Here is a 17,799-nt window from a genome sequence, read left to right on the forward strand (position 1 = left end):
GTCATCATAGTCCATAACGCTTTATGCTCTTTCATGTCTCTGTGCATGTGCTTGGTAGGTATTCTTCTGTGTTCCTCACTGCACACTACACACACACAAAAAAAAGAATTTTAAATGTGGCTTAATCAAAATGTAATTGTGGTGATGTGAGTTGAAAAACTAAACACATTTATGTTCTTTTTTATCTTTACAGTCCTGGTTCCTCTGACAAGGCCTCTCTGAATCAACAGCTAAAATTGTGTCATGAAAATTGGAAATTTGACAAAACAAACACATCGCCGCTGAAAAAGAACAAACTGCTGACACTAAAAGGTCTTTCTCTCTCGCCAACACTATTCAAAGTACTACTACAGAACCCCGAAAAACCCCACGCTGCCCCAAGAGGACTCCCAATTCAACACGATTTGAACAGGAACATTCGTCCCCTTTTGCGCAGGAGTCTTCAACAAGATTGAGTGGACAGACTCAGAATGCAAGGAGGAGGAAGAAGAAGATGAGAAACTGTCTCACACACCGTGAATTGTCAGAAAGGAAACACAATATGGCAAACTGACAAATGACCAATTATACATTTGTTGTTTCTTTTTTCTTTTCTTTTTTTTTTTTTTATGATTTTTTTCCATTTTGTTGTCTCCACAATGAAACTCCATGCATTGGCTGGGAGATTCAAAAAAGAACAAGTAGTGGTAAATGGTGAAGTCAGATGTGCAAGTTGTAAAGATTGCAACCCAAATAGCACGCCTCCATATCTGCGTATCTCTCCTCCAGGTACATGGTCCCACCTGACACCCACCCCCCCACACAGCCTGTCCCACCTGGAGCTCGGTGCTTGTCAGGGGCAAAGCCGTAACTGCAGCCTCGTAGTTGAGTGTCCCCTCACCCCACTGTTTCATCTGCTCAGCCCTGAGCCTTTTTCACTTCGGATTGGCCAGTCATGCTGACACCATCCAGTCCAATGGTGTGACACATATGCACTAAGTGGCTGGTCTTTGTTTACCTGTCAATGTACCAGGGTGTCCTGCTATGGGAGAAACGACGGCCATGAGGCACGAAGGCAAGAAGGTGAACACACAGATAGTCATAACACTAACTCTACACGTGCTCTCTCGTCCCCTTACCTATGCACTATTAATTTTTTTTAAGGGATGAACAGTATTGCACACTGATGGTCAGATGAGCGATTAGAGAAGTGAATCGAGGCTGCAGGTATGGGGGCTGTGCTAGCATCAGGCCCTGAAAGATACAGCACTCACATGCACACACACATGCAAGCTTGCAGGCAGCACATGCAGACCAACCTTTCCAGTAAAGTAGGTCACAAAACCACTCACAAAATCATCTTGTTTTAATCCATAGATATTGATTTTACAATAAGGCACACACAGCATCGGCTTCATATTATTTGCTTTCATTTTGTTTGTAGTTGTTTACTTGCAATTTTTTTTCTTTTTCCAGATTTGGTTTTGGTTTTGTCTCAGCTGGATTGTTTTAACCTTCTCTTGCATGTCATAACATTTTTCTTTAGTTTGCAGTAACACATAGTATCACGCTCGAATTTCAGCAAAATGGAAACAGCAGTTTCTCAAATTTCTCATGTATGGACAGCACAGTAACGACAGCTCATCACACGCAACCCTGGCATTGCTTCACCCCGTGTCCCGTAGTCTATTCACAAGAAAACCCAGAGGATTACACACACACAGATGCACATATAAAATAACACCACCAACAACCTGGTTTCAATTTATAAAGGGAAGCCTTTATACTGGTTCTCCAAACTGCCTTTTAATGGTTTTTCATTCATTTTAAAATTTGTATTTTTAATTTGACATATTTTTCTATGTAAATGTTCACACTGAAATCGCTGTTGGTATTATTTTTTGTCATGACACAATCCAACAAAAGCCGGCCTCACAAAATAACTGGACTGCCTAGCTGTTGGTTCTGTTTTTGCAGGGATAGTAAACAGGGCTGAGGGCTCTTTCTCAGCCTCTCTAGTAACATTAGCTCTATGTACTAAAACCATATATCGAGACTATAACAATATATGGAAGTGCCTCTGTATTCCCTTCATGCAATTAGTAATAAACTTGACTTCAGGTTCTCTTCCCACATATAAGCTAAAGCTACATGGGCATGGTAGCGTTGGTGCATGTGGAAACCATTGGCCTAGGACAGATCTTTATAGAGGACTGCAAACTCTTTTTTTTCTTTTTTTTTTGTAAAAACAGAGAGAGAGATCTTATACATATATATTTATGATATATGCTCCTTTGTAACTTTTACTACGAGCTTTTTGGCAGTCTAGTTATTTTCTGAACACTCACCCCCCCCTCACTACCCCCCTCCCCCACCCCGCCCCACAACCTGTTTCAGTAACATCACCATATTGTTACCAATACGAATTAAACGACACACGCCATTGCCATCTGCTGCGCAGCATTATAATACCTAGATGAACATGTCAAAAATCGACAGTAGGTTTGAAGAAAAAAAAAGTGTTTGTTTTTTGATGGAAAGTATTATTATTGAAAAATATGTGTCGATTGAGCCACGTGCAATGCATTGGGTAGATCATTGTGTTTGTCTGTTAGAGATTTTTAAGAAAGCTAAGAGAAAAGAGAAAAAAAAATGTATTTGTTTCAAGTCCATATGCTCCGGGACTCTAAACTAGAGGGCCACGAGAAATCCTAGTCTTTGTAAGTTGGGGGTATTTGTTTTTATTTCCTTTGTCTCTTTTTTAATGTTATATGTGTAATCATTTGTTTATAAAAATGTGGGAGGGCTGAAGGAAAAAAAAATGTACACAACTTCAGAAAAAAAAAATCTCTATCATCAGATGAAAAACTGGTGCTTTAACACTATAAAGTACATTCAGAACTATTATAAATGAGTGAACAAAAATAACAGACCATTTAGGAAACTGCATTATTCCTCTCTCTATTTGTATTCTTCTATTTGTATTAAGTGGGGGGAGAGGTTCCTATTCCTTAAGGTTGTGACACAAAAGGCATTTTGGTTCAACCCTTAGAAGAAATAAAGCAAACCTATTCTGTCGAGCCCAAGAAACTCTTTAAATAACCTACCCGCGCACTGCCTGAAACTCACCAGCAAAAAAACAAACAAACAAAAAACCCTCCCAGTTAATTCATTTTATCACATACATTGGCATTGACACATGACAAGTCTCTCCCAGTACTGCGGGAGATACTTCACATCCCAAAATCAGTTTTTTCCCATTATCATCCGAGTATGTCTCTAAATCGTTGGATGGAGCTCAGCAGGCTGTGTTGAGACACCTGACGTTGAAGTGGACCGAGACCTTCTGTACAGTTAGCAGAAAAGGGGTAAAAGAAGCTTTTAATCTGGCATACATATGAGGTCTGAGCCATTTGTGAAACAGGCAGCAAGGTGAGCCTCTCCCCTGTTCCACCCCCTCCTCTGTAAATGACTCTTATAGTGCTTGTGCTGTAGTGTATAGTTTCCCAGCAGTTAAAGGTTGTCCCTTGAAAGTGCCTTTTGTTCACAGACTCCATTTTGTAATCAAGATGGCCCTTTTTTTCTTTTCATTTGTTTTTTTCCTTGAATCAGCTTGAGGTAGCAGGTTGCCCCTGAGTGCTGTAAGGAGGCAAAAGGTCATCACCCATTCAGCGATCAGGGGCACCTCTTTCCTCCGGCTTCGAAAATGAATTCCCTCCATTGTTCCTTCCCTTCTATCCTCTCTTCCTTTTCAAAGCTATATATATATATATACATATATATAGTACAAAAGGAAACTGGTGTGAATTAGTTCTTTACTTTTTATTGATAAATGAGAAAAAAAATTGAAAAGGCAAAAAAACTTGTTCTCGTTCAGCTCTTGCTTTTTTCTTCCCCTCTGTCTCCACTGTCTGTTTTCTCTTAGACACTGGAGTAGTCTGTAACTGTGTGTCTGTCACTCTCGTCTCTCTCTCTCTTTCTCTATCTCTCTCTCTCTCTCCTGCCCTCTCCGCTGTTGGGAGGATGAAAAAAAAATATTGCCGAAAAACTTTTGTCTGAGCAGAATGCAGTTAGCTCACATGTTATTCTTGTCTGTATGCTTCACATTGTATTACCATACCCATCTTCTTCAGCTTCTCCATTCAGCAGCTAATGTAAGTGAACAAATTACGCTGACGGGCTTTTGGGGGTGTCCTTGGGTGGGTGAGGAAGGGACGACAGTGGTTCGGGGTTTGGGTTCAAGAGGTTTAAGGGGAAGATTAATGGGGTTGAGAGGGATAGATGAACTGCTTTGGGAAGTTGGAAAGGGGCTGCATGGGCTAGGATAAGAGTTTGCTCCTTTTGTTTAAGGTATTTATTTTTTGGCTTTGTTTTATTCCCTCTTTTTTGTTTCCTTTTTTAATTTGGAGTTCTTTTCATATTTGCTATCAGGGTATGCTGTCGTTTAGGCTCTCTTTGAGTATGCCTTGGACTGTAAAATGAAAGCTACAAGCACCTTATAACCGGACTTGTCGTGCATGAGGCTGAAAGAGGGGCGATGCTTTACCAGCATAAATGCCACATCCATTTTAACCAATCTTATAAAGTGAATCTTTTTTTTTTCTTTATTGCTATTTTTTACAGTGGGTTTCACACATGAAAACCCTCAGCAGTATTAGCCATTCACCACACATCAACCAGATAGAAAAAGGCCAGCATGAACCTGATCTCTCAGATTTTCGAGGACCCAGGGAGTCCCTCCATTTTTCTCCTCCGACCACCTCATGCAGGATTAATCCGTGTTTTTGTTCTGTTGTTTATTTTAGTTCTTTTTCTTCTTAAGTGTGTATGGTTTAATGGTGAATTAGGCAGCACCCTAGGCCCCCTCACTCCCAAGTCTTCTATGCCTCTGTCTATGCCCTCAGTGCAGCACCACTTCTTTGTGAGAACACCCCCAGAGCTCTAGGTGAAATGCATGTGTTAATTACAGTTTCTTTTCCATAAGAAGAAAAACACAGTTTGAGAAGAGCAGCACCTGATTGAATAAAAAGGATGTTCTTGACTGTACCATCTTGCTGTGCCATGTCATTCTTTCAGTATGTAGGATAATGCATAAAAGAAATGCCTCAGGAACAGCTGTTAATATACTTCAGTCCTTAGTATTTCTAAACTGGATTTGCATACATTAAAAAATAACTTGTCTCTTTGTAGAGTGTTTGGAATTTGAAAACATTCAGGCTACATGCCCCACCACTTTGTTTCAGATTCAAATGTAGAATGTCAGTAGTGCTGCTGAATTTGGTTATTTAATCACTTTTAATGTCGTGTTATAAAATTAGTTGGTCAAAATAATTGCAAACTAAATACTTTATAACAAAGTTAGAAATGTATTTATGTCATTTTTATCTCCAGTTTCTAGTATGTTGTCAGTGCTGTTCCTTTCTCTTAAAACACCATCAAGCTGATTTCTTGAAACTTTGGTATAGAGGTGCAAAATGCGCAAAGAAAGAATATTGGTATTGCTGATATGGATCATCTTTAAAGCTTTAACTGCACTGGTCCCCATCTAAAATGAGATGGAAAACTTATTAAACGTTATACTTGTTAAAAACCAGATTGATAGCATTGTGACCTGAGCATTCGCATTTCACTCAATGTGATTCGCAGTGGTATAGCCTCACAGAGCTGCTAGCAGGGCCTGCAGGCTCTTTGTTACATTCATTAAAGCAGTGGTCCCCAACCGTTTTTGTGCCACGGACTGGTTTAATGTCAGACAAGATTTTCACGGACCGGCCTTTACGACCAAGAAAAAAAACGGTGGTATTTTGCAAATATGATGGTAAACACAAATTCACTGTGTAATTTTGTAACTTTATTAGCAGCGCCAACAACATTGAGAGTAACGTCGTCCTCTCTGCCCTTTAATGCTCTCTGGTTGCTATGGTAATGCATAAATATTTCTTTGAAAATAAGACACACAACTACAACACAGGAAAAGACCCAGGGAAACCGAGTTAACGATGAAAACTCTGAAAACCATACATTTCACACCCGAGCTTCAACTCTCCTGGCCCAGTACCAAACGACTCACGGACCGGTACCGGTCCATGGCCCGGGTGTTGGGGACCACTGCATTATGGAACTCACCAAACACTGTCAAGCCTTCCTTCAAAAACAGTAATGCAAGTGTTCAAAACAAGACAAAGTTTAATAAAAAAAAAAAAAAAATTGGGCAAGTGACAAAAAAAGGACAAAATTTGATTCCATGGTGTTTAATTTTTTTTTTTTTATTATTATTTTACATTTACAGGTTTCAAGCACTGCAGCTGCAAGTTTGACTTAAGTGTTCTGAACTCATACTCCAGGAAAGGATTCATGTCCAACCAGCAGTAAACACATTAGCACATGAACATTACATTAAACACACTGATACAAACAGATAAAAAGAAATGACAATAATTTATTTGGAAGACCAAAATTAGTTTTAAAATACTATTTTTGAGCAAAACGTTGTTGGTTAATTCTCTGCACGGTAATGACTTTTTACAAATGAGTGTTCACACTAAGTATGTGCAGTATGTTCCTGTGTTTCAGGGTAAGTCATGACAAATTAAAGTAAACCAGAAATAAAACATCACTGAGGTATATTCAACAACCACATTAAAAATTTCTGACAAAGTGCATGTGCTGGTGAGCTTTTTTCCTTTTCCCCACATGGCAATAGTGCACTTCTTACCGGTTACAGTGCCAAAGAGCATGAGGCATCAGATGACTGCTTGATCACTTCAAAGATTTAAGATTTAAGATCATAAATAAATTAAAATGACTTTAGAATTATGAATCATAAACTCCTATGATTTGGCATCGATTTGATCAAGTTTCAAAATATTTTCCTTACTTCAACCAATAATATAATCCTGCCTGTGAAATGTAAACTGGGGAAAAAGTTAGACATTTTCTTTCCTCATATTCAATAAATAAAAAATAATGGAAAAAATACTTATGGCCGCTAATGCTACCCTCAGCCTCCTAGTAGATGCACCTATAGTATAAATTTGAAAATAATTACTTTCTTCTTTGGTTATTGTATTCACGAGATTTTCAGAAAACTTGACTTCTGATCTTGAGGTCAAGATCACCGAGGTACTTTAATGATTTTAATGTACTTTGGCTTGTTCAGGAGTGGCTAAGGTAGGTAAGTGGATTGTCTCTAATAGTTAGTAGTTCAACTATGTGCAAATTCCATAAGCAAGGCATGAACTTCATGACGTACACGTTTTTATGACTGAATGAGAAACATATAGCAAAGCGCTTCGTAGAGCCTAGCTAAAATTAAAAAGACAAAGTAGAAGTTCACTGCAATATAATGACATTCAAATGATCCCAACTGCTTGAAATTTCAAGTATCAGCAAGTAACTAAAGCTCCTCAGGGCATGCGCTCCTCTCCATTCTCACCTGCCTGAGCGTCAGCTTCATCGGGCACCCTGGATCCAAAACTCTGAAGAAGATGGAATCCAATTAGTCTTTTTAATAATGAAAAGCAGTTTTTAAGTTTCTGCTCAGAGACAACTGACCTGTTGGGCTAACGTCTGCGGTACAGGGTCTGTTTCCTGCACTGGGAGGTGTTTCTTTTCTTCATCACCATCTGACAGCTCAGGCCCTGCACCGTCTTGCGATGGTGGAAACTGTAATCCATTTTGCATGGGTGGAGATGATCCATTCTGGATGTTGAGAGATTAAATCATGAAACGTTTTGAAGGGTCTCATGTCAGTATAACCACAGACTGTGGGGGAGACATTTACCTCTGAGAAATTTGCCTGCGATGATCCACTTGTCTCCTGAACTGGAGGATATTCAGGAGGTATTGGTATTGCAGCATGCCGAGGGCACGGTGAAGGTGGAGGCTTTCCAGGAGACAAAGTGACAGGTGGAGAAGGTGGAGGGGGTGGAGGGGGTTGCTGAACCGAGGCCTAAATGAATGAAGTGCCATTAGAGACAGTCTGATGTGCAGGCAGGCAATTCTGTAACATGAGTCGAGTTACCACAACAGCACCAGTGGGTCTCTGTAGCTGCCACTACTGACAATGATTTCAGGTCTCAATATATTTCTGGTAGTTTAGGAATTTCTTATGACAGGAACGATGTATAATGGGCAATTAGGCTTCTTTAAATATTGTTTATTTCATTCCCAACACTTACAGAACTGAAATGCATTCAATCACCAAGAACAACTGCACAACTTAGCAATGGATATTGTTTGGGTTAGTCATATTCTGAAAAAGAGACCTTAGTGTGGCATATTAAATAATTATGGTAATCTAAATTTGAGCTTAGGTAGGTAAAAATATATGTATGGATGCAATAAGAAAAAATAAAAAACAAAAGCAAAGTATTTGACTTTGAGTCCATCATAGTGGTTGTTTCACAAGTAAGAGAACAAGGAAATAAAATCCACACTTGTTCTCCTGATTTTTGACTCTTTTTATATCAAACAGCACTTAAAAATGGGCACTTTGACACATATGGGACAAAAGGACAAAACAATGCAAAACAACAACAAAAACAGGCTAGCAAATAGCAGCTTATCATCAATTTGCCTGGCATTTATAGAAGAACAAGAGTTGGGCAAAACAAGAGGTTGTACTAAATGAAAGACAAAGTCACATGACAAAAGTCATATGAAACATCAGAAAAAATGAACATATAACGCAATAAAGTGGCTCTATAGAGTAAAATCGATCAATTAATTCAACAAAGCAACATGAAACTGAATGAAAATGGCTCAAGTGACATTAAAGTACGACCATAACAGAGGGAAAGAGCAGTACGAGCATATAAAGTGGCTTCGTGTATGTGCACACGGGGTGTGAACACTTTTCTCTCGGGGTTCAGCCCACTCTCTGCCACGGCTGAGAGAAAACTGCGGTCAAGTGAGCCCTCACTTACGAAGTCACAGTCAAGCTAGCCGCACCGCCAGCCGCACCGAAAATGTGGTTGCACTACTCTTACGCATATTACGGTATGGGTGAAGCCCGGTTTAGAAACGCAGTCTTTTGTGTCCTGGCACTATTTTACTTCACAATCCACTCCCAGTTTTATTGTATCTCCACTTTCCCCCCTGTGATCCACAGCCCAAATTACTGTATGCTTCAGAGAAAATTAACAATAAAATTTACACAATTTACTCTACTGTACTTTTAATGTCCTCATCTTTGACCTCAGATTACAGGAAAACTGTAAGAGGTGACGCAGATATTTCACTGGATTCTGAATCTTGGCCATCTCCACTCTTCACCCTGTCATCCACAGCAAAAATTACTGTACGGTTTTCCAGAAAATTGATCATAAACTTCACGCAATTTACTCTACTGTAATTTTAATATCCTCATCTTTGACCTCAGATTACAGGAAAACTGTAAGAGGTGACGCAGATATTTCACTGGATTCTGAATCTTGGCCATCTCCACTCTTCACCCTGTCATCCACAGCAAAAATTACTGTACGGTTTTCCAGAAAATTGATCGTAAACTTCACGCAATTTACTCTACTGTAATTTTAATATCCTCATCTTTGACCTCAGATTACAGGAAAACTGTAAGAGGTGACGCAGATATTTCACTGGATTCTGAATCTTGGCCATCTCCACTCTTCACCCTGTCATCCACAGCAAAAATTACTGTACGGTTTTCCAGAAAATTGATCGTAAACTTCACGCAATTTACTCTACTGTAATTTTAATATCCTCATCTTTGACCTCAGATTACAGGAAAACTGTAAGAGGTGACGCAGATATTTCCCTGGATTCTGAATCTTGGCCATCTCCACTCTTCACCCTGTCATCCACAGCAAAAATTACTGTACGGTTTTCCAGAAAATTGATAGTAAACTTTGCACAATTTACTGTACTCTATATATTCTCATCTTTGACCTCAGATTACAGGAAAACTGTAAGAGGTGACGCAGATATTTCACTGGATTCTGACTCTGGGTGACCCCCACTCTGCACCCTGTGATCCACAGCAAAAATTACTGTATGGTTTTTGAGAAAATTGATAGTAAACTTAACACAATTTACTGTACTGTACTCTAAATATCCTCAACTTTGACCTCAGATTACAGGAAAACTGTAAGAGGTGACGCAGATATCTCACTGGATTCTGACTCTGGGTGACCCCCACTCTTCACCCTGTCATCCACAGCAAAAATTACTGTACGGTTTTCCAGAAAATTGATAGTAAACTTTGCACAATTTACTGTACTCTATATATTCTCATCTTTGACCTCAGATTACAGGAAAACTGTAAGAGGTGACGCAGATATCTCACTGGATTCTGACTCTGGGTGACCCCCACTCTGCACCCTGTCATCCACAGCCAAAATTACTGTACGGTTTTCCAGAAAATTGATAGTAAACTTAACACAATTTACTGTACTGTACTCTAAATATCCTCAACTTTGACCTCAGATTACAGGAAAACTGTAAGAGGTGACGCAGATATCTCACTGGATTCTGACTCTGGGTGACCCCCACTCTGCACCCTGTCATCCACAGCCAAAATTACTGTACGGTTTTCCAGAAAATTGATAGTAAACTTTGCACAATTTACTGTACTGTACTCTATATATTCTCATCTTTGACCTCAGATTACAGGAAAACTGTAAGAGGTGACGCAGATATCTCACTGGATTCTGACTCTGGGTGACCCCCACTCTTCACCCTGTGATCCACAGCCAAAATTACTGTACGGTCTTCCAGAAAATTGATAGTAAACTTAACACAATTTACTGTACTGTACTCTAAATATCCTCAACTTTGACCTCAGATTACAGGAAAACTGTAAGAGGTGACGCAGATATTTCACTGGATTATGACTCTGGGTGACCCCCACTCTTCAACATGTCATCCACAGCAAAAATTACTGTCCGTTTTTTGAGAAAATTGATCGTAAACTTCACACAATTTACTCTACTGTAATTTTAATATCCTCATCTTTGAGCTCAGATTACAGGAAAACTATAAGAGGTGACGCAGATATCTCACTGGATTCTGACTCTGGGTGACCCCCACTCTGCACCCTGTCATCCACAGCAAAAATTACTGTACGGTTTTTGAGAAAATTGATAGTAAAATCTTCCCATTTTGCTTTACTGTACTCTACATATTGACATCTTTGACCTCAGATTACAGGAAAACTGTGAGAGGATATTTTCATTGGATTCTGAATCTAGGCCATCTCCACTGGCCTAGAGACCTGTGATACTTCTTGCAGGCCTTTCAGACTGATCTGGTAAGAGCATTTGGTAATCGGGCCTACAACAGGCCTGTCATGTTCATGTGTGATGGATCCCTGGTACTCCTCCGATCCATTTCCATGACATTCTGCAGAACAAGTCTAGAGGATCTGCTGCATAAGTACTATGTCTTACTGAGTGGCCAGCAATTCAACATTCCCATTCTTCATCAATGTTTGAGCCATGTCATGAAAAATGCCAAGGACCTTTGTAAAAAAACATTTATATCAATAATTAAGAAAGAATACAAGATTTGTAATGTAAAGGTCCTACTAACAGTGATTTCATTCATTCATTTCCCCAGCATTCCAGAGAACTACAGGCTTGGAATGCATGTGTTTGGGCTCCTTGCATGCTGTGATAACTTAAAAGACATGGATGATGTTGTCCATAGTGCAGCAATAGTGTTTTGCAGTCCTTGTAGTGGAAGGAACGTAACAAAACACTACAACAACTTGAAAATCCTTATGCAAAAACGGGGGACCCTGGATTTGGATGAAAAGACTGTGATTGCTGAAGATTACAAGGTTAGCTAAGATTTATTTTTTAAGTAACCATATTAATAACTTTTTTACTTGTGTCTGTTGCAAATGAATTAATGAATTCACATTATTTTAAAAATAGATATTTTAAACAACAATAACATTTTACATAATTAATTTTTCTTTGGTTTGATAACTTGCTGAATCAAACCAAAGAATCTGTTTTACAGACTGATGTTCAGAATGCCTCCTTGAAGACCCATTTCCAGGCAATTGTTGACAATGCAACACTGGACTGTGAGGGCGAAAGAAACATCTTTCATGCACCCAAATTTATTGCCGGTCTGGTAAATCACCTTCTACCACATGCATCTTTGTGGTCATCAATGATGCTCGGTACGTTTTTTTATTTGTTGTATTACTATCTTAAATTGTCAGTTATTCATTAATGTAAATGTGCTAAATGTTGAATTATCTATTTTAATTATGTTTTTGAATTGCTTGTATTCTCCTTAGGGGATCTTGGACGTCATGGTACTGGTCCTGCTTACCAGCAGCTCAGTAAACTCTATGGTGACATTCAGCAATCCAAGAACCAGGTATCATAGCGAGAAGAATAAGTGAAAAAGAAACATAAATTGTACATAAATGTACAATACATAGATACTGACTTAATCAATGTACTACTGCATTTAAGAATTTTACACAAGACAACAGAACCCAAGGAATCATGGAGAAAAGCCAGTGGGATTTGAAAAAAATCCGTATCCAGAGAAGGAGACTGACAAGGCTTGATGACTTTGTGGAAATTTATCAAAAAATGCACGATGCCCTCCTGCTATGAATAACACAGTACTGGTATGAATAACTTCCTAATAATGAAAATTGTGTTTTATACAACAAGAACAAGAAACTAAGAAAAAGTGAAAACATTTGGCTATGACTATAGAATTAAGAGATGATCTTAAAAGTCTTTTTGCGTGGAAATGGAGAAATGGAAAGACAAACGCAATAAATGAAAAGGTGTGTACGTGTCACCGTTAGTGACAGAACTGCCACTGAAGAAAAAGAAAACTGAGGTAAGTCATCATGTTCCCATTATTTTCAATAATTAAACCTTGTGATGTCCTCCTGATTGCCATACTCCTTTTGTCCTCTGGGGTAAACTATAAAAAAATTATCATCCGTCTCCATGTTTCAATGTTTTATCAAACTGTATTCCAACTGATTACTTGAAATCTTTATGTGTTTTGACATTGTATTACACCTAGCCATGGGCCTTAGTGAACCCCCACTTTAATGCCAAAAAATGCATGTCCATAGGTGACATAAGTGGAGGAGGAAGCTCAGGTTCTTTGCTTTTTGCTGGTCACACCATGTACAGCTTTGTTTTCAGCAGTTGTAGGCCAAGGGCATATGAATTAAACAAGCTTTCAAGGCTGATTATTGTCTTTTGGAGACCTACTGTATTAAGCACAGCTCGCGTGCCCTGACTGCAGGCAAGCAAGTTTGCAATCATACACTAGCATGTTCTCTGTACAACTGGACCGGGCATCACATACTGCCCATGTTTTTATCTCATAGTTCCTCTGTTTACTTGGGACGTAATGTTGGACAGAGTCCTTTAAGGGGACTAGGCACTCATACACAGTCATATCAGTTCCTGTGTGGTACACCAACAGCAGGACAGATGCTCACTCGTTACATACATCTCAAATCAGAACAAGTTTGTCTCATTCATGACCATTTTCTTTTGTATATTATATTCTATTATATAAAGTCATTCAAAAATGTTATCTGTTAACAGATAAAAGGGAAGACCACTGTTCAAACCTTTAAACAGGAACAGCACAAACAATATGATGCTCGTCAAAACCAGGTATTTTTAGAAATGTTTTTAATGTCTACATTTATGTTTTTTGTGTTATTGTCATAAATGACACTGAAAATTGACAAGTGTCTATCTTTGTAGGATGAGAGCCAGGAACAAATAGCCGTTTGCCCAAAAATAGCAACATACATGGCTAATAAGGCATCGGTCACAGTATGGAAAAGTGATTTATGTGCCTTCAAAGTGGATGCAATTGTTAATGCAGCTAATGAAAGTCTCTCTCACATGGGTGGACTTGCAAAGGCACTGTCTGCTACTGGAGGACATACTATCCAAGCAGAGAGTGATCTCTTCATTGCCAAAAATGGCAAATTAAAGGCTGGACAAGTTGCAGCTACCACAGCAGGCAAACTACCTTGCATGAAGCTGATTCATTTGGTAGGCCCGTGTCTGCAGAATAACCCCATAGTGCACATGATATCCCATGCAAAGTAAATTTTAACTAAAAGTATTTTGTCTGTGAAGGTTCTCAGTCATCCAGGTCATCGTAGTCAAAGGAGCTTGCAAAGAAAAGCGTCTGGACTTCTTTAAGTTGCTTGAAGACGTTTCACCTCTCATCTGAGAAGCTTCTTGAGTTATAAGGTCAAATGGTGGGGAGTCCCAGATTTAAACATAGTGGGAGTTTCCCCCCACAGAGGGACAAAAGGACCCCCTGATGATCCTCTAATCGCCTGAGCCAAGGTGTGAAACTGGGTGTGGGTCCCAATCAGAAAACTGAAACCCTGGCTGATTGGGACCCACACGTACATACTTTTAATGCTTACTTATTTTAATGTAAGGTCTTCAAGGGGGCATTCTGAACATCAGTCTGTAAAACAGATATATATCTGTATTCAGCAAGTTATCAAACCAAAGAAAAATTAATTATGTAAAATGTTATTGTTGTTTAAAATATCTATTTTTAAAATAATGTGAAATCATTAATTCATTTGCAACAGACACAAGTAAAAAAGTTATTAATATGGTTACTTAAAAAATAAATCTTAGCTAACCTTGTAATCTTCAGCAATCACAGTCTTTTCATCCAAATCCAGGGTCCCCCGTTTTTGCATAAGGATTTTCAAGTTGTTGTAGTGTTTTGTTACGTTCCTTCCACTACAAGGACTGCAAAACACTATTGCTGCACTATGGACAACATCATCCATGTCTTTTAAGTTATCACAGCATGCAAGGAGCCCAAACACATGCATTCCAAGCCTGTAGTTCTCTGGAATGCTGGGGAAATGAATGAATGAAATCACTGTTAGTAGGACCTTTACATTACAAATCTTGTATTCTTTTTTAATTATTGATATAAATGTTTTTTTTACAAAGGTCCTTGGCATTTTTCATGACATGGCTCAAACATTGATGAAGAATGGGAATGTTGAATTGCTGGCCACTCAGTAAGACATAGTACTTATGCAGCAGATCCTCTAGACTTGTTCTGCAGAATGTCATGGAAATGGATCGGAGGAGTACCAGGGATCCATCACACATGAACATGACAGGCCTGTTGTAGGCCCGATTACCAAATGCTCTTACCAGATCAGTCTGAAAGGCCTGCAAGAAGTATCACAGGTCTCTAGGCCAGTGGAGATGGCCTAGATTCAGAATCCAATGAAAATATCCTCTCACAGTTTTCCTGTAATCTGAGGTCAAAGATGTCAATATGTAGAGTACAGTAAAGCAAAATGGGAAGATTTTACTATCAATTTTCTCAAAAACCGTACAGTAATTTTTGCTGTGGATGACAGGGTGCAGAGTGGGAATCTGCACCCTGTCACCCAGAGTCAGAATCCAGTGAGATATCTGCGTCACCTCTTATAGTTTTCCTGTAATCTGAGCTCAAAGATGAGGATATTAAAATTACAGTAGAGTAAATTGTGTGAAGTTTACGATCAATTTTCTCAAAAAACGGACAGTAATTTTTGCTGTGGATGACATGTTGAAGAGTGGGGGTCACCCAGAGTCATAATCCAGTGAAATATCTGCGTCACCTCTTACAGTTTTCCTGTAATCTGAGGTCAAAGATGAGAATATATAGAGTACAGTAAATTGTGCAAAGTTTACTATCAATTTTCTGGAAAACCGTACAGTAATTTTTGCTGTGGATGACAGGGTGAAGAGTGGAGATGGCCAAGATTCAGAATCCAGTGAAATATCTGCGTCACCTCTTACAGTTTTCCTGTAATCTGAGGTCAAAGATGAGGATATTAAAATTACAGTAGAGTAAATTGCGTGAAGTTTACGATCAATTTTCTGGAAAACCGTACAGTAATTTTTGCTGTGGATCACAGGGTGAAGAGTGGAGATGGCCTAGATTCAGAATCCAGTGAAATATCTGCGTCACCTCTTACAGTTTTCCTGTAATCTTAGGTCAAAGATGTCAATATGTAGAGTACAGTACAGTAAATTGTGCAAAGTTTACTATCAATTTTCTGGAAAACCGTACAGTAATTTTGGCTGTGGATGACAGGGTGAAGAGTGGGGGTCACCCAGAGTCAGAATCCAGTGAAATATCAGCGTCACCTCTTACAGTTTTCCTGTAATCTGAGGTCAAAGATGATGACATTAAAAGTACAGTAGAGTAAATTGTGTAAATTTTATTGTTAATTTTCTCTGAATCATACAGTAATTTGGGCTGTGGATCACAGGGGGAAAAGTGGAGATGAACCAAAACTGGGAGTGGATTGTGAAGCAAAATAGTGTCAGGACACAAAAGACTGCGTTTCTAAGCCAGTCGGCACCGATACCGTAATATGCGTAAAAGTAGTGCAACAACATTTTTGGTGCGGCTGGCGGTGCGGCTAGCTTGACTATGACTTCGTAAGTGAGGGCTCACTTGACCGCAGTTGAGAGAAACCAACTCCCCGTGTGTAGCTATGTTTTAGGTCCACACACAGTATGCGCTGTGGAGTGTATATGGTGGCCGTACCGTAACGGAGGCACATTAGACCCAGGCTGTTGTCCCATCATCCCCAGGTTATTGGGGATGGTGGGACAACTCGGCTGTTTAGCAGATTGCCCGGCCATAATGTGGGCCGGTCCTGCTCGCGTACAACACCTAAATAAAATAATAAATACATACTCAAATAAAAATATAGACCTCAATAAAAGTTCAGCTTGTTAATTGGTGAAAGAAAGATGTGTCGCTCGCTTACCATTGGCCAGCTCTTTATCACAAGAAGGTTAAAAAATGAGACGAAACTTTCTCTCTTCGCGTTCACTTGACAGGAACCAATATATGCCCTTCAGAATAAAAGCGTTATATTTATTTATTTTTTCACCCAATGCAGTTATGTCAGAAGCTGAATATTTTATTCATTGTTAAGGACGTTATGTGGTTACAGTCTAAGGAGCTTGGAAAGAAAAGCGTCTGGACTTCTTTAAGTGGCTTGAAGACATTTCACCTCTGATCCGAGAAGCTTCTTCAGTTCTAGGGTCAAATGGTGGAGAGTCCCAGATTTAAGAGGGACAATGGACCCCCTAATGATCCTCTACCTAATCACATGAGCTAAGGTGTGAAAATGGGTGTAGGTCACAATCAGCCAAGGTTTCGGGTGAGCTCATTGTGAAACCTAGCCCCACCCTATCATGTGATTTCCTGAGGTCAGATGGCCCAGGATGTGAGTGTGTTAAGGCGTGTGGGAAGGGATCGCAAAACTGGATTGTAGATGGCAGACAGTTGGTGTCGTAAAGCACAGCCTCTGTTCAAAGATGGTCACTCACAGTGGACATAAATGGATTCTTTCAAACCCTCTGTCTTCTCTGTCCAAAATATGTACATTGCTATCCTTGAAAGAGTGACCTTTGTCCTTTAGATGCATATGGAGTTTTTCTGATACACCGGCTACATAGGGGATGGCAATGTTGTTCATGATTTATATTTTACTCTAAATTGTAAAACTATTTTATTTGTTATTCTCTCTGTAGAGCATGTACAAAAGGGTGTAACTATTGCACTGTGTTCTGTGCATCAGATCTTCAGCTCTGCCACTTCCAGCTCAGCTTCCTGTCTTTTTGTTAGTGCTACCATCTCTAAGCTATGCATCACTGCAGGTCTCACTACCATCTTGTAAACCTTCCCTTTCATTTCACTTTGCTGCTATCCTTCTGCTACAAATCACCCTGACAATCATCTTCACCTGCCCCACTCTGCCCATGCAATCTTCTTCACCTCTCCTGTGCACTG

At 39.4% G+C, this 17,799-nt stretch overlaps 2 protein-coding genes and 2 long non-coding RNA genes across 15 annotated transcripts in view; 2 read left to right on the forward strand and 2 right to left on the reverse strand.

Annotated features, from left to right (window-relative positions):
* Positions 1–5,025, forward strand: part of nfixa (nuclear factor I/Xa) — a 109,264-nt gene extending 104,239 nt beyond the window's left edge. For all 12 annotated transcript variants that reach the window (XM_085162863.1, XM_085162860.1, XM_085162866.1 and 9 more), the window contains one exon: positions 194–5,025. In XM_085162863.1, coding sequence (XP_085018989.1) covers positions 194–208 — 15 coding nt within the window. In that variant the 3' untranslated portion in view covers positions 209–5,025. The remainder of the gene's footprint in view (positions 1–193) is intronic.
* Positions 4,350–16,885, reverse strand: LOC146516743 (uncharacterized). Its single transcript, XM_085162914.1, has 4 exons — positions 16,769–16,885; positions 7,763–7,930; positions 7,534–7,680; positions 4,350–7,457 (listed from the first exon to the last, which is right to left on the reverse strand). Exons 1-4 carry the CDS (start codon positions 16,769–16,771, stop codon positions 7,386–7,388), a joined length of 390 nt encoding a protein of 129 aa, XP_085019040.1. The 5' UTR covers positions 16,772–16,885; the 3' UTR covers positions 4,350–7,385.
* On the forward strand, positions 11,233–14,200 carry LOC146516744 (uncharacterized). Its single transcript, XR_014874563.1, has 8 exons — positions 11,233–11,248; positions 11,557–11,779; positions 11,965–12,130; positions 12,251–12,333; positions 12,432–12,813; positions 13,542–13,613; positions 13,707–14,003; positions 14,091–14,200. It is a non-coding gene; the product is annotated as an uncharacterized LOC146516744 (long non-coding RNA).
* On the reverse strand, positions 12,087–15,390 carry LOC146516745 (uncharacterized). Its single transcript, XR_014874565.1, has 3 exons — positions 15,150–15,390; positions 14,618–14,840; positions 12,087–14,433 (listed from the first exon to the last, which is right to left on the reverse strand). It is a non-coding gene; the product is annotated as an uncharacterized LOC146516745 (long non-coding RNA).
* Positions 16,886–17,799: the final 914 nt, after the last annotated feature.

This window comes from Neolamprologus multifasciatus, chromosome 6 (genome assembly GCF_963576455.1).
Source record: "Neolamprologus multifasciatus chromosome 6, fNeoMul1.2, whole genome shotgun sequence".
Taxonomy (NCBI): domain Eukaryota; kingdom Metazoa; phylum Chordata; class Actinopteri; order Cichliformes; family Cichlidae; genus Neolamprologus; species Neolamprologus multifasciatus.